Source organism: Penicillium rubens, assembly GCF_028828025.1.
Source record: "Penicillium rubens strain IBT 27055 chromosome Unknown utg000002l_segment0_segment0, whole genome shotgun sequence".
Classification (NCBI taxonomy): domain Eukaryota; kingdom Fungi; phylum Ascomycota; class Eurotiomycetes; order Eurotiales; family Aspergillaceae; genus Penicillium; species Penicillium rubens.
In genome coordinates, this window is record NW_026890600.1 from 4255199 (window position 1) to 4270891 (window position 15693).

At 48.7% G+C, this 15693-nt stretch overlaps 5 protein-coding genes across 5 annotated transcripts; 3 read left to right on the forward strand and 2 right to left on the reverse strand.

Moving 5' to 3' along the window:
- Positions 1-118: 118 nt before the first annotated feature.
- N7525_004098 (FAD-dependent oxidoreductase) lies at positions 119-1761 on the forward strand (the record flags this gene model as incomplete). The annotated part of the gene is made up of 4 exons (XM_061212914.1): positions 119-423; positions 495-766; positions 843-1213; positions 1282-1761. The coding sequence occupies 4 exons, from the start codon at positions 119-121 to the stop codon at positions 1759-1761; spliced, it is 1428 nt and encodes a 475-aa protein (XP_061069935.1).
- Positions 1762-2467: 706 nt separating this feature from the next.
- Positions 2468-3418, forward strand: N7525_004099 (4-hydroxybenzoate octaprenyltransferase; the record flags this gene model as incomplete). Its single annotated transcript, XM_002566136.2, has 1 exon — positions 2468-3418. The coding sequence occupies one exon, from the start codon at positions 2468-2470 to the stop codon at positions 3416-3418; it is 951 nt and encodes a 316-aa protein (XP_002566182.2).
- Positions 3419-3646: 228 nt separating this feature from the next.
- N7525_004100 (SDR family NAD(P)-dependent oxidoreductase) lies at positions 3647-4595 on the reverse strand (the record flags this gene model as incomplete). Its single annotated transcript, XM_002566135.1, has 4 exons — positions 3647-3870; positions 3935-4021; positions 4082-4517; positions 4575-4595. The coding sequence occupies 4 exons, from the start codon at positions 4593-4595 to the stop codon at positions 3647-3649; spliced, it is 768 nt and encodes a 255-aa protein (XP_002566181.1).
- Positions 4596-5326: 731 nt separating this feature from the next.
- On the forward strand, positions 5327-6606 carry N7525_004101 (uncharacterized protein; the record flags this gene model as incomplete). The annotated part of the gene is made up of 5 exons (XM_002566134.1): positions 5327-5596; positions 5659-5842; positions 5922-6076; positions 6150-6249; positions 6305-6606. The coding sequence occupies 5 exons, from the start codon at positions 5327-5329 to the stop codon at positions 6604-6606; spliced, it is 1011 nt and encodes a 336-aa protein (XP_002566180.1).
- A 322-nt stretch (positions 6607-6928) lies between these two features.
- Positions 6929-14858, reverse strand: N7525_004102 (CAZyme family CE10; the record flags this gene model as incomplete). The annotated part of the gene is made up of 6 exons (XM_061212915.1): positions 6929-7857; positions 7932-11498; positions 11726-12520; positions 12580-12955; positions 13053-14144; positions 14259-14858. The coding sequence occupies 6 exons, from the start codon at positions 14856-14858 to the stop codon at positions 6929-6931; spliced, it is 7359 nt and encodes a 2452-aa protein (XP_061069936.1).
- Between the last annotated feature and the right edge of the window lie 835 nt (positions 14859-15693).

Genomic DNA, 15693 nt, shown 5'->3' on the forward strand with positions numbered 1-15693 from the left:
CTCCAGGGCTTCATATTTGATCGTCCGGGTCAACAGACTTATCTCCGACATTCTTCACCGCCAACAAGCATTATTAGATGCAGCCATTAGAAGCATTCGTATCTTTCTAAGCGCAGACATGGCGGATAGCATGGAGACACATAAGTTCAAAGTCATCATTGTTGGGGGATCTATCGCTGGGTTGACATTAGCCCATTCGTTGTCCAAAGCCAATATCGACCATATCGTTATTGAAAAGCGAGCGGAAATTGCTCCCCAGGAAGGTGCCTTTATTGGTGTCTGGCCTAATGGAGCACAGATACTTGATCAACTTGGTCTCTACCAAAGTCTGGAAGAGCTCACTGCGCCGATAAGTCGCATGCATCTTTCCTTCCCTGACGACTATTCATTTAGCAGTTTCCTGCCTAAGACAATTCACGAAAGGTTTTTACCCAGCGTCTCCTCTCGAATCTCGAGTGAGATACCCCACATGTATCCTGACTGCTCAAATCCAGATTTAAGTACCCCATCGTCTCACTCGACCGACAAAAGGTTCTTGAAATATTATTTCAGAACTACCCCGACAAGTCAAATATAATTACCAACCAGAGGGTATCCGAAGTGCGACTGCTGGGTGACAGCGCAAGTGTGGTGACGGAGGATGGAAGTGTATTCCGAGGAGACCTCATTGTCGGTGCGGACGGTGTCCACAGTCGTATACGCTCTGAAATGTGGCGACTGGCAGATGAACTATATCCTGGAATGATCACTCCCCAAGAAAGGAAAAGTAGGCAGCAGAAGCACCCTACACTTGAATCCGAATTTGTTAGACCTGAACTAACTATTGCATTTCTTCTCGTTAGCTCTTACGGTTGAGTACGCATGTGTCTTTGGAATATCGCGACCAATACCCGGACTGCGAAGCGGAGAGCATATAAACCATTACGGCGACAAATTCTGCGTGATTACGTTCCACGGAAAGGATGGTCGAGTGTTTTGGTTCATCATTCAAAAATTGGACCGTGTCTACACTTATCCCAATGCTCCGCGGTATTCTCCCAATGACGCAGCTGATCTCTGTGGCAAGATGCAAAACGTGGTCATATGGCAGGATATTACCGTGGGTGACCTCTGGAAGACCAAGGTGGTAGCGTCAATGACAGCACTTGAGGAAGGGATTTTTGAAACCTGGAGCTTGAATCGGATAGTCATCCTTGGAGATAGCGTACACAAGGTAAGATCTGCCAGCTATCCTAGATGAACTGGGGTTTCCATTATCTAACAAAATTTCTTCTTCTCCAGATGACACCGAATATTGGACAAGGAGCAAACACAGCCATTGAAGATGTTGCCGTCCTCGCATCTCTGATAAATCGGATGATCCACGCGGATGACTTGAACAAGCCCTCGGAGAGTTGCATCGAGACAATGCTCCAGGAATACAAGTCTCTACGATATGAACCTGCAAAAAGTACCTACCAGAGGTCAAGATTTGGAGCTCGGTTTCATACCCGAGACAGCTGGCTCAAGGCTGTGGTGGGTCGATATGTGTTTCAGTATGTTGGTGGTCTCATAGAGAACCGGACAATCAAGACTCTGGCTGGAGGGGATACTATTGATTTTCTTCCACGGCCGGATCGGCTTGAGACTGGGCGCGTGGCACAATTTCAAAAAAGCGAAGAAAGCCCTCAGCGGCAGTGGACGCTACTCTGGGTGTCTTCTCTGGCTCTATTCTTGTTTTTCCCTTGGCTTGGATCATATCTGCATTCGACCATCTCGTGACCCACTTTCGGTAAGACAAATTGTGGCATGTCTTTGTAAAGGAACCTTTGATTTTACATAAAACTTGTGACGGTGTCAGTACAAAGACTACCTAGGTATGCATGTGTCCCGCGTCGATCATGAACCCCATGAGACTATACTCCGTATTTACATATCAGTAATTGTTTGCATAGGATTATTCTGTAACTGGTGGACTCGGCTAGTATCTACAATACATGGAGTATATCATCAATTGATCGGCAAAAGCAAAGGCGCAAGGCTGGCCAGCCGAACACTGCATAAAACACACTAGGGGGTTGCATACATATGTAGTCTACATAAACATAGGAATAAATAATTGAGCTAATGCAGTAGATCTGTCTATCGTTCCATTAGCCAACAAAATCTCGCCCAAATGGAATGAGAATCAGCTGGCCACATAGTGGCTATCAGTGGAGCCAAGAGCGCCAAAGGAATGGTCCCGATGAAGGGATGTTCTTGGCCTTTTACTGAATACATGAATAGTCTCAACTTACGAGTTGACTTGTACGAGACCATAGTGAGATTCACCGACATATTTCATTAAAATCTCTATGGCCCCTTTCGTCATCTGATATTTGGCTTTCCACGCGCTTTCACTACATACCTCTTCTATTATTGCTTCCCCGTTTCACCCATTCTCTACACTCTGGCGCTTCATCACCGCATTCCACTTTCACACGCCACGATGACACGACGAAATGAGAAAGAAGAAGTACCACCACAGGGTAAAATCCTGGACTTATTCCACCCCGGGATAGCACCGTATGCTGAGCTGATGCGGATCCACCGATTGTTGGGGTTCTACCTCAATACATCCCCTTATCTCGTGGGCGTTGCCTTTAGCGCATCCATTTCATCCACGAAGATCCCAATCGCTGTTCTCTTGCACCGTGCCATGCTTCTATCCATCTGGTCCATATTCCTTCGAAGTGCGGGGTGTGTTTGGGACGATCTCATTGACATGGACTTGGATAGTCAAATATCTCGGACCAAATCCCGACCCCTGCCGCGGGGTGCGGTCTCCCCATCAAATGCCCTCTTACTCACCGTCGCTCTGTTCGCCTGCGGAGGCACTGTTTTGATATTTCTTCCATGGGCCTGCACTGTGGATTGCCTCATTGTCACATTCTTTGCACTGTCATACCCATTTGGCAAGCGGTTTACCGACTATCCTCAGATTACCTTGATGAACATCGGCTGGGCTGTTCCGATGGCAATGCACAGTCTCGGGCTGGATCCTCTCTCACAGATGACGCCGACTGTGTGCATGTTCCTGTTTATTGGATCGGTCATTATTATGATCGATGTAATTTACTCCCGCCAGGATACGGAGGAGGACTTGAAGGTCGGGGTGAAAAGCATGGCGGTCCGATTCAGAGACTCCATTCAGCTCCTGTCGTATTCCCTCCTTTGTGCATCCACCGGCTTCCTTGCGATGGCAGGAGTTCTGACTGGTCTTGGTTTGCCATTTTTCGTCCTGTCTGTTGGAGGTCATTTCTGCGGATTCTGGGTTCTTCTTAGAGCGACTCAGGTAGGGAAGTCGTCTGGAGTTGAATCCTACGCCAAGTCCGCTTTTTTCCTTGCTACTTTGTTTTGGTTGTTTGGTTTTATGATTGAATATTGCCTGCGTAGCTAGACAACTGTTATGTTTCTTTCTTCAGGTACAACATGCCCAAACAAGCGTTTCGTCCACGCCCTGAGACTTCCTGTGCCACATGGTTGTTATCTACCTCGAGAAACGAGATGGGAAGAGCCTGATTTATATGTATGAGAAATGAAATACCAATTGCCTCATCAAGATCCAACTTCAAAGTCTGGTTCAGTTTCCCTTTCACTTAGTTCAAAGTTCGCAACGAATTTCGAACTAGATCACGGACCAAGCATTGTCGACGGGAATGATCGCCCCGTTAATTCTCTTGCTCTGACTAGAGACCAGAAAGAGAAGACAGTTGGCAATGTCTTCGGCCTCGACCCCCAGGCCTTCCTGCCTATCAGCAGCATGTGCCTGGTGGATATGCGACATTGTCGCTAGTGCATCCTTGTCCCAGGTGGTTGGATCGGAGGCTTGTACAATGCCAGTTGGAACTCCTGTTAGAAAGCATAAGCGGATAGCACAAGATATAAAGTTAATAATATATGTTGGTCAACGTACCACCCGGGCAAACGGCATTGCAGCGAATCCCCTCTTGCTTGTACCTCCAAGCAACATTTTTAGTTGCACCCATCAGCCCATGTTTACCTGAAAATGAACTGTCAGGATACTGATACATACTCCGATTCATGGTAGGGGAGTACTCACTGGCTGTGTAAGCGACGCCGGACGCAGCACCACTCGTGGCTGCTTTACTGCCGACGTTGACAATACTTCCACTCTTTTGCTGTCGCATGATAGGAATGACTTCACGCATGAGCTTTACTGGAGCAGTCAAATTGATTGCAATGCATCGCTCCCACATGTCGTCTGTGAGACTATCGACGCTGGAATTCTGGTCCATGATGCCGGCGATGTTGAGCAGACCATCGATTCGTCCAAACTCTTTGATACATGTTTCTACCACTTGCTTCGGTGTTGCCTCATGGGTGAGATTTGCTTGTATAAACTTGTAACTTGCGTGTTCAGTGAGTGACACGGGAGCCCATGAGACATCAACACCTAGGATTTTAGCCCCTTGGCTTAGAGCTGCGGTGGCTGTTGCCAGTCCGATTCCAGACGCGCTGCCTGTGATGATCAAGACCTGAATATCGATTAGTAAGACCTTCGTTTATGAGAGCCATTAGTGGCCAAGGCTTACAATGTCTTGAAGGAGTGACATGTTGGTGTAATGAGTAATAGGAGGAAAAGGGGGGATGGCACAGTGCAATTTGATTGGGATGTAAAAGTCTTGTTGCAGATGTTGGAGACAATCTTCTCTACATGAGGTCTCCGAATTTACTCCCTCTAGGCCTGGAACTATTTCGACTATTTCGGCAATCCCTATCGATTGACCTGCACAAGGAAAGAAAAATACACATGTATGGTCATCGCGTCTCTCCTGGATATCGTGTATACGGCAGTGTCCGTATTGACATGTAACTAGGAATGTGATCATACGATGCAAGGGACCAGACACAACACTCCAAGGGAATTTGTGTTACATCTCGTTCTGCTGCGTATGTTGTATGTAATAAACCCACCGCAACATGCAGAGCAGTGGAGGTCCCGTGTCGATCTCGAAGTGACATGACACAGCTCACATAAAACAAGCACTGCACGTTTCCAAGTCTATGCACGTTAATGCACGTCGACTTGTGGAGCTCCAGAAATACCGAACTTGATAGATCGTCTCTTGAGACAACCCCATAATTACTAGTCTCAAGTCTCAACGCTTCGATCAACGCTGCATTGTATAGTTAATTACTACCCTCGGTCTCACCGCTAGTTCCCTTCAAGGACGGATCCTTCGTGGCACAGTTGAAGGGGACTCGAGCAATATACGGCATATTTTGAGCAAATTCTGTGATCTAAGGGAACTTCTCGCAAAGAGCAGAAAATTTGACCAACAGAATGACGCAGGCTCAGAATCACATCGTTCCTCCAGGCTCTAAAGTCCTCGTGACTGGGGCAAATGGTTACATTGCCTCGCACATCATCAAGGTTCTATTAGATCTTGGATATTTAGTGCAAGGCACGGTACGCACGCCAATGCCATGGCTGACTGAGTATTTCGAGAAACGATACGGCTCGGGGCGTTTCGAACTCATAGTGGTTTCAGACTTCCAGCAGTCCGATGCCTTTGACGAGAGCGTGAAGGGGGTATCAGGAGTCATTCATGTTGTATGTTTCCTTTATACTAGGTTGTTCTGTCAAAAATATGAGTTGACCTTTGACATACCTAGGCTCAAGGCTTACCTTCTAGCACTGCTGCGGAAACCGTGGAAAGCGCAACAGCCTACACTGTGAATGGAGTCGTCAATCTTCTCAAAGCGGCGTCGACGAAACCAACAATTAAGCGAGTTGTTCTCACTTCGTCTATCGTAGCGGCCGGCTACCCTGCCGGAAAAGGGTTCAAGTTAGATGTTGGTAAGACAACCCCAATATATGCATCACACTACATGTATACGGCAACAAGGTTAAGCCCAGGCTGACAAAATCCATATAGACACATGGGACAAGAGCCTCGAACAGGCATCTAAAGGTGGAACCACTGTGCCCATCTATAGAGCATGCAAGGTCGAAGGCGAGAGACAGGCGTGGAAATGGGTTGAGAAGAACCAGCCACACTTTGAGCTCAACACCGTTCTTCCGTGGCTTACAGTGAGTATTTCCAGAGAGGTGGAACATCTCGTCTATATCTGAAATTAAGAGTTGACCGCGAGATCATTCGAAGTTGGGAAAAATTCTTCATCCGAACATTGGTGGTTCAACTATGGGATATGTCTCTGGACTGCTCAAAGGAGATACGACGCCATTCAAATTTCTCCCACTGCGTTAGTATTCCGAATCAGGTGGACAGACCAAGTAACAACTAACTAATTTTCCTAGCTTGGTTTGTGGACGTGGAAGACACTGCTCGTCTACACGCCATAGCTCTGATCAGTCCTAGCGTGCGCTCCGAGCGTCTCTTCGCCGCGGCAACCCCATTCATATGGGGGGATGTTATTGAGATCCTCAAAAGGATTCAGCCCAATAATGCTCGTATCCCAGCTGCTCCTGTAAAGGAGGAGCCGACGATTGGGGATATCGTCCCAGCAGCAAGAGCCGAGAAGTTACTGCGTGAAACTTTTGGGCAGCGCGGGTGGACACCACTGGAAGTCAGCCTGGAGGGTGGTATCGCAAGGGAGTAACTCTGGAAGACTAGCCTATTTCTATGTGACTAGCTGGCAAATAATATGGATAGATTCATTCTTGAAGGAAGATGATATAGCCAAAATAAAGAGAACTAGGTTACTCGAGTACCGACGATATTGTGGTGTTGTAAGATATATGTTCACGGTATGTTGACTTCGTCAATATAATCATGAGCAGCAATATGATTCTAGCCGTGGAGGCTTAATCGATACGAAGCACACAAGCATATTGTGAGATCGTCCGAAAGGTTCATTCATATATTAATGTAATAATTATGAGGTAGGAAGTAAGATACAAACAAGCAAGAGTCCCAATCGACTAATATCTAACATGATCGCGCAGAAACTCGTAACCATCTTGAACAGCTTGAGCAGCTGCGTGGTCTTTCTCAAACCCAGGATAAATATCAAAAAGATGCACTGCCTTATCCACAATGCGGAGTTCAACCTCAACGCCCTTCGTAACCAGCTCCTGCGATGTCCTCTGGGCCTGTTCCACTGGAATGAGATCATCAAGCGTCCCGTGGATAATGAAAGTAGGCGTCTTGTAACACCCATTGCGAATCTGTGCCAGAGGGCTTACTGCTTGGATTTCCTTAAGAGTCGGAACGGGCAAGTCCTCGCCACAGTCGCCGTCCTTATGAGCCGACCAGAAGTGGCCTCCGTGCAACAACATAGGCAGGCTTTGTCCTTTCCAGTTCATGTGTAATGCAATTCGACTGCGAGGATCCGCCGGTGACATCCAGCCGCCAAGGGCATTTTGGTTGGCCGGAGGATTGTAGGCAGTGATGGGTGTCTCGTGCATGCCTTCCCACAGGTTGTAGCTCATTTCTGGCGAGGCGGCACTCTTTCCATATGGGAAATTGGGCTTAGACCAGAATGGGTCTTCATAGTCGGTAGGCCCGTAAAATGCGAGTATAGCCTGGGGAGGCTCGATGCCCCTCTGCTCAGCAGTCCAAGCCAATGTCATGGCCAGATGGGCACCGGTAGACCACCCAACCGCCACCACTTGGGTTCCATCAGATTGTATATCGGGACGACAAAAAGATAACTTAGGCAGGACATTGCGAGCCCATGAGAGAGCATCGCATACATCATGCATTGGGCCTTCCGACAGAGAAACCTCTGGGCACAGCCGGTAATCCACACTAACCGGCAAGAATCCCGCATCGAGGAGCATCTTGACTTGCTTGCTGCGGACGTCCCGGCGCGAAAGCATGATGTGTCCTCCACCATGGATAAGAAGAGCTGTTTGTCGAGTGTAAGAAGGAGGTTTGTCATGGGTCGCGGAAGAGGACCGGGAAGCAAGTTCGTCTACGTACCGATTGGACGGGGTTTTCCAATAGGCTGGAGATCCCGGGGATAGTAAATGTCTGCAGAGAGCTCCACGGCACCATTCTTGCCATAAGGTACCGTCTCCTCGTTCATGACACGCAAGGGACTCCCGGGGGTTGGGGGTAAAATGACGGCTGAGGTCGGCGACGCAGTAATTACACGAAGGACGTTGGATTCTTCGGAGTCATTGTGTGTCCAGTCAACCCATTGGAAGCCCGATTGGACAAGGGTTTGCTTCCACATGTGCTCAGTCGCAAGGGCGTGTTGCCGACCATCCTCAAACAGCCACCAGCCTTCCAGCAGACCGAAGACAAGATCGAACCAGAACAAGTTGCGCGTGAGCTCGATTAGGCAAAGAATCCCGTCTGGTCGTAGAAGCTTGTTGATGTTTGAGCATGACTGAACCAAATTGCGGGTTGCATGCACACAGTTGCTGGATAGGATGATATCATATTGACCGACCATGTCAGGCGTAGGAGTCTGTTCAACATTGAGGACTTGGTATTTCATGAAGTTGTAATGCTTAAACTTCTTGCGTGCCAGAGTCAGCAGCCCTGAGGACAGGTCCGTGAATGTGTACTGGAAACGAAGACCGGGGACAGCAGTGAGCTGATTCAACAAAGCCTTTGTTGTACCCCCAGTGCCACCCCCAATTTCGAGAATATTGATTTCCCTCGTGGTATCCATGCGACCAAGGAGGTTGACAAGGTATTGGGCCAGGTGATTAGTCGCACCCTTGAACATTGGAGCGTTGGTGTACACATCCTCCATCAGTCGGCGAGCCTCCGCATCTTGAAAGAGGAGGGAGAGTGGGTCAGCTGCTCCGCTCAAACAGTCACTGAGTCGCGAGCCCGTCGTCTTGAGAAGGTGGTGCTCAGATCTGTGCTGGGGATAGAGGCGAATGATTTCCTCATGCAATACGTCAGACGAAATTGTGGGCACAGGGATCGTTGTGCGCACAAAGCCACGATCGGTAGCCCGGATGAGATTCGAGAACTCCAAGATGGAATAAAGCTGGTTTCGAACCTTGCCATGCTGTTTAAGAACTGGCACTTGCGGAATAACACCCTCAGCCTCAAATTTGTCTAGGGAGACACCAAGGGACTTGAAAGCCTCTACCACATAAGCTGTGACAAGGGCCATCTGTTTGGGATATACAGATTCACAAAATCCGTTCCATTGGGTCATTTCACTGTGCGACGTGCTCCTCTGAATGTCAGTGAAAAGGGTAGGTGCGATGTCAATCAGGCCATGTACATCAGCATCAGAAATAGGGGTTGGGATAACATGGGTATTGTTCTCCGAGTCAGGTACATCTGTGGTCTCGATTTCCAATGACGGGTGAACTCCATGCGTGAGAGGGGCGGTTGCCGCGTCAGGGAAAATCGTCTGCACCAATGCCTGGATATTGGGAATTTCAGTCAAGGTGGAGGCGTCGATGCTGACATTGAACCTCTTCTTTATTTCCACAAGGACCTCAGTTCGCATCAACGAGTCCACGCCAATTTCTTCAAGATTCGAAGATGGCAACAACTCCTCGGAGACGATCCCGAGTAGATCACAGAGCATCTCTTGGACGGCCACAAAATATCCAGGTTCTGCGGCAGCTTGGCGAGTGGGCTGAACAACAGGTGCTGTGTTCTGAGGCGTGGGATTGACATCGACCTTAGAATCATTCCGAAGAGACAAGTCTGGAGATGCCTTTTCATCATCGGCTTGATTGTTCAATTTTTTGAGCACTCGCGCCAGTCCGGCAATGGAGACGCTAGTAAATTCCGCAGAGAGGATGGTGACGGCAAGTTTGCCTGTCTCCCGATCTAGGACAAACGTGTCACAAGCTATCTTGTTCTTAACAGATCGGTCCATGTTGGAGTAGACTCCCCAAGAACGCGAGGACTTGGGATCACGGGTCATGAAGGCTTCTCCAATCAAGATTTCTCCAACCCCAGTGCATACGAAAACCTCATCTTCATTTGTCTCCGAAAGACAGTTGACGTGGATTCCAGCGACTTGGATGAAATTGTCGACGAGCATGGGATCACATGCGGCATCCTTTGTCTTGGACGAGAGGAGGTTCACGATTCCAGCGGCCTCATGCTCAGTCGCGAACACGCGTTCAACGCCGCGATAGCAATCAGCGTAATTGACAACTCTACGGAAAGCCTGATAGACCGCGAACCCTTTGAGGCCGCTCGACTCCCGTGAATTGGCGATAGAATCCACTCGGGATGAATCAATTAGCCGGTTCATGGAGTGAAGGCGAACGAAGAGAGGTGTGTTCTGGCCAAAGGGGTGCAAGCTGATCTCGCCGGTTGCATGCGTGGTCACCAAGTTCGTATTGGGCTCACGAGTGTATAGAGAGAATGACCAAGGGGAGTCACCGGCCCGGGCACGGGTAAGACTCAACAGAACATTTCCAGTGGGGTTGAGCACAAGCGGAGCTGAAATGGCAAGATTTTGAAGGTGAGGCATAGACGGGGATGTATCGTTTTCCGGCCGAACCAGTCCCGCGGCCCGAACGATCACTTCAAAGTAGAGAGAGGCAGGGCAGAGGTTCTGATCAAGTACTGCGTGGCCTTGTGTGCACTCCTGGTAAAGATGGTCCTTCGTATTGATTGCAAATACGCACTCGGTGGGCTGTTTGGTGAGCAGCTGCACAAACTCTTTCGGGCCACCCGAAGAAGGCACGGTTGGCTTGTCTTCGGGCAACGGCGCAAAGGCGTTTGGATCATATGCAATCCAATGACGTGTTTGAGCGAACTGATAGGGCGGTAGGTTGATCCAGTTGTAACTTTTAGCTTGAGAACCATGGAACTGCCAGAACTGTACCTTCGCACCTCTGGACCACAGATTGCAAGTAGCCTGTGAAAGATTTTTCTGGCCCTGTGGGCCTCCAAGGTCGAGGGATTGGTAGAGATGGTCTTTTGAGGAGGCTGTCACTGTGTCGATAACGCGTCGTACCAATGGGATTATTGGAGATGCAGATCCTGCCTCCAGCCAGATAGCAGGCCCTTGAATCCTCTGGGCTACTCGCTCAACGGCTGTCTGGAAGTCAACCCGTCCGCGACTGTGGGCCACAATCTTGTCTGGAGAGACAAAAGACCAGTCGCCGTCCTGCCAACAAGCCTCAAGAGGGATAGAAAGTGGCGTGTATTGAAGCTGTTGGGCTACCTTGCTCAAAGAAGGAACAATGCTATCCACCAGGCGGGAATGGAAGGCATGTGTGTTCTTCAATCTCTTTGTGCGAAGGATGGAAGGAGTTTCCGCTGACAGCTTCTGAATCATTTGTAGAGATCGCTCATCTCCCGCCAATATGATATTGCGTGGCCCATTGACACAAGCGACATCCACTGCCGCATCTGCCATCTGCTGTGTCGCGCGATTCAACAAACTCTGTACATCCGCCTCTGTCCCTTCCACTAAGAGCATAGCTCCACGCTCAGATCCCCACATGCTCTGGATCATTCTGGCTCGCTCCGAGACAAGATAGAGAGCATCTGAAAGGTTCAAACCACCAGCGACACAAAGTCCAGTAAGTTGGCCAAAGCTGTGACCTATAATTCGGTCCACTTGGAGTCCAGAAGATATCCATGACATTGCTGATGCGTATTGGATTGAGAACAAAATGCAATGAAGGCTGACCGTATCTTCAATTGGACCAGTCTGAAAGATACGTGGGAACAGGCTTGGAAGGTCACGAGTTCGACAAACCTTTTCACATTCCATCTAAACAAGTGCAGGCGGACTGTAAGCAAGCTATCATGACAGAGAAGCCACAAACCTGGGAAAGGGTGGGGGAGGGAGATATTCATAAGGCTTACCAAATGATATTGAAGCAGTTCACACTGATTAAACAGGTCTTCGGAAAGGGTTGTTTCATTGCCATTTTGCCCACCAAAGCACAGGATGACGGGCAGACGAGAAGACGGCTGTTTCTTAGGATTGGTGGTCTCGGTTGACATCGACTCCAGCTTAGCAATAAGCTCGTTGGGTTGATCTGCGGGAACGGTTAATGTAGAAATGTAATCCATGTCTCTGCTCTGTTTGACTGCCAAGTTATAGGCGATGTCTTGACAACTGCCCAGTTGTGCATTCCGGACACTTGGAAGCAGAACCTTGCAGTATGATCTAAGTGACTCGACCGAGTTGGCTGCCAAGATAATGGGCACCTCGCTAGGAAGGAGCGAAGCTCGATTTGAAGGTTCGGATGGCGCTTTGTATTGTTTCACAACAAGAGCCGCGTTGCTTCCGGCTGCGCCATAATTGGTCACCATTGCCACGGCATTCGAAGATGAAGTAGCAGCGGACGGCCAGTGGATTGACTTGGTTGGAATTGCGATTTCTGCATCATCCAATGCGGGGATCTTGGGGTTCAGTTGAACAAAATTGGCTTGCTTGGGTATTTGTTGTTTCTGCATCATTAGGACAGTCTTCAGTAGGCCAGCTACTCCTGAAGCGGTCTCTGTGTGGCCGATGTTATCTTTGATAGATCCGACATGAAGCTTCTCGCTACGGCCAGGTCCTCCAAATGCCTTTCGGATGCTGTCAAATTCAATTGGATCGCCCACTTGCGTGCCTTATTTTTACTTGTGTTAGTGGCATATATTTCAAGACATTAGTAGTGGCTTCACGAACCTGTACCATGTGCTTCAACGTAAGTGACGTCTTCTGGAGGAATCCCAGATGCCAGCAGGGCCTTCCGATAAAGGGATCTCTGGGAGTTCGAGTCTGGCACAGTGATCGGGGAGCAGTTGGATCCCTGGTTGACCGCAGACCCGCCAATTACGGCAAGAATGGGGTCTCCGTTGCGAATTGCGTCTGCTAAGGGTCGTAGAACAACTAGTCCTGCTCCCTCTCCCCGACAATAACCATTTGCAGTTGCATCAAATGCTTTGGAAGCGCCGGTGGGTGAGAGGAAGGAGGCCGCCGCTAGGTTTTGGGTTACTCGTGGGCTGGTCATGACATTTACGCCACCTGCCACGGCAATGGAGCATTCGTTGGTTTGCAGAGCCTGTGGTTTGCCCCGAATTGTTTACTGAGTCAGCCATATTGGTTCTCAGAGGAGCCTTAGAACTCGGTGGTGTAGGGAGTTAATAATGGGATCTTACCTTGCATGCAAGATGGATAGACACCGCTGCTGAAGAGCATGCGGTGTCAACCACTACCGACGGCCCAGTCCAACCAAAATAGTGACTAAGGCGGCCAGTGCAAAAGGCCTGCAGTGTTCCTGTAGCTGAGAATGCGTTCGCATGGGTTGATCCAACATTTTCAGTATAGTCATCCGAGCCAACACCAACATAACAACCAATGTCGGTCGGGACATTGGGGTTGCGAAGGCCACAGTAACCAGCTGACTCCATAGCTTCATATCCGACCTGAAGAAGTAGTCTTTGCTGGGGGTCCATAGCATCTGCTTCTCGAGCCGAGATGCCAAAGAAGCGATGATCAAAAACATCGGGATTGGCCAGATAGTTTCCCCAAAATGGGCCCTTTGGCTCACGTCGAAGCTTGTCCATCTTGAATCGCTCGTTCGGAAGAGCGCTGACACCGCACTGCCCCAACTCGAGCATTTCCCACAGTTGCTCTGGGGAGTCTGCCTGGGCATATCGGCATCCCATACCAGTGATGGCAATTGGGGTTGCTGTCCCGGCCATCGCAGCCATATTAGTTGACTGCATCGATTCCGTGGGGAAGGATGATTTGTGGATTCCGTTTGGCAACATTTCATGTTTGGTGTCCCACAAGCTGTTGTTCGTGTGATCCAGAACCCGGTTTCTGACTAGACGTGGAACAAACTGGCCGGTTCCAATAGCAGCAAGGCTTAGATCGTCATTTGTCTCCCTCGAATGCTCAACCGCCGCTGAAACAGTCATAGCCCACTGCGATGGTTTGGTCAGGATCGATTCCAGGGCAATTTTGTGAATGTCAGATATTTTCCCAATCAGATGGCCATCGACGTTGGACCTTAGTGGTAGGACACAGGTACCAGTGCCTGCCAACCGGAGCCTGTCATCTGTATCACAGAGACTGCTAAGGTATTGAACAGCTGTGATATGGCTCGCATGGTGAAATCTCCCTTTCAGGTCGATAATTTTCACTGACAATCCGTGGCTTCCCAGCTCCTTGATCAAGTCGTCTACTGCGTCCTCCGCGACTGTAACTGTGGCCGAGTTTGTGTCCGTAAAGCAGGAGACGTAGGCCTAAATGTCCCATTGTCAGTACCCTCTTAAGCGCAAACAGCTACCATAGGATGGGTAGGATAATATGAAGTTGGACAATATAGGGTATTGGTTGGGTTAATATATATCACGCACCGTTGAAGAGCTAGTCAATAATCGATTGAGTTGTTCATTCTCACTGGCAGACTTCCATCGGACAGCCACAGATCGGGCCTGACCATGCGAAATGCCATCCAGGTCAACTGCTGTTCCAATGCAAACAGCCAATCGGACCATGGTGGATGCGATATCCGCAAATTCCTTGGCATCATTTGAGCACGCGACCGCGACTGCCGCGAGGAAGCCGACACAGAATCCCTGCGCATCCATGATTCTGCACTTGTTCTGCGATTTTTCTTTGAATTTCCAAGCATCGATTATTTGTCGAATCACAGTGAGGGGCGTCAGGAGCACATTCGTGGGATTTTCGTGAGTGGCTATCGGCCCCCCCTGAACACAATCAGCGAGCGCCGTAAGTTGAGCCGCTCCAGGGATTGAAGACAAAGGGGCCCAGGTATCACTAATGGTGGACCATAAAGACGGTAGTTCTCGCAAGACATCCTTGAGGAAGTGCAACGCTGGATTTTCGTCGATGTTGCGGCTGATGTAAAATAGACTCTCATCGATCTCGGCAATCTGGGGCCCGAAGACGAGGCAAACGGGCCGACCCGGGCTGGTTTGTGATAGATCAACCATCGCGGCTTAAAATTTGGAGCGGAATATTTTTAAGGAATAAGACAAACAAAACAAGTACAAAGAGAAGAGAATAGAAAATTGTCCCAAGATGGAACCTGATGTTGAACAGGTATTGGTGGGATGAGGGAACCTTCAAGGTTGTCCTCGAGGTACATCAAGATTATAATGGAAACCCAAGAATTTAGAAGACAAATACAGAGACAACATGTGCAGAATATCTCTCCGTATCTCTGAACCAAATGCATGTAACCACAGATGATAGATAGCCCGGTCTAGCAGTGGTTCTCCCTTGCTGTGTGAATCTAAAGCTGAAAACCAAGCGATTCTGCATTCAATATCCACCCAGGCGTGGGATCTTCAACGGATCAGCGCCTTATGGGAAGGATGTGATCCTATGTGTCATTCTAACAGATATCTAGGGCTCAATTCCTTGTGGGTGGCTGGCTGATGAAGAAAGATTATGGAACGGAATCCCCGACAACCTCTTAAGGCTTCAGACTCGTTATAACGGTACGCAAAATACATGATTTTTGGGAATTTTTGTTGGTTTCGGTATTTCTGTACTTTTCATCGCTTTTTCAGTATCGGTTTCTATTCTCATTTCCCATTCTCTTATAGTTCTCACCGCATGGAGTGCTAGTCTTTCGACAATTCATTCTAAATTTCTTTTTTCTTTCCGTAAGTATATTTTTCTTTTAGGCTATTTTATGTTTTATTTGATCGCTTTTAACCTACTACTTGCGAGTCATCTCATGCTAGGCATCCTGGAATGTGACCCCCATTGGCATCTTGCATTTATTACTCCGTTATGCTTATTTATTTCCAAGATTGGATC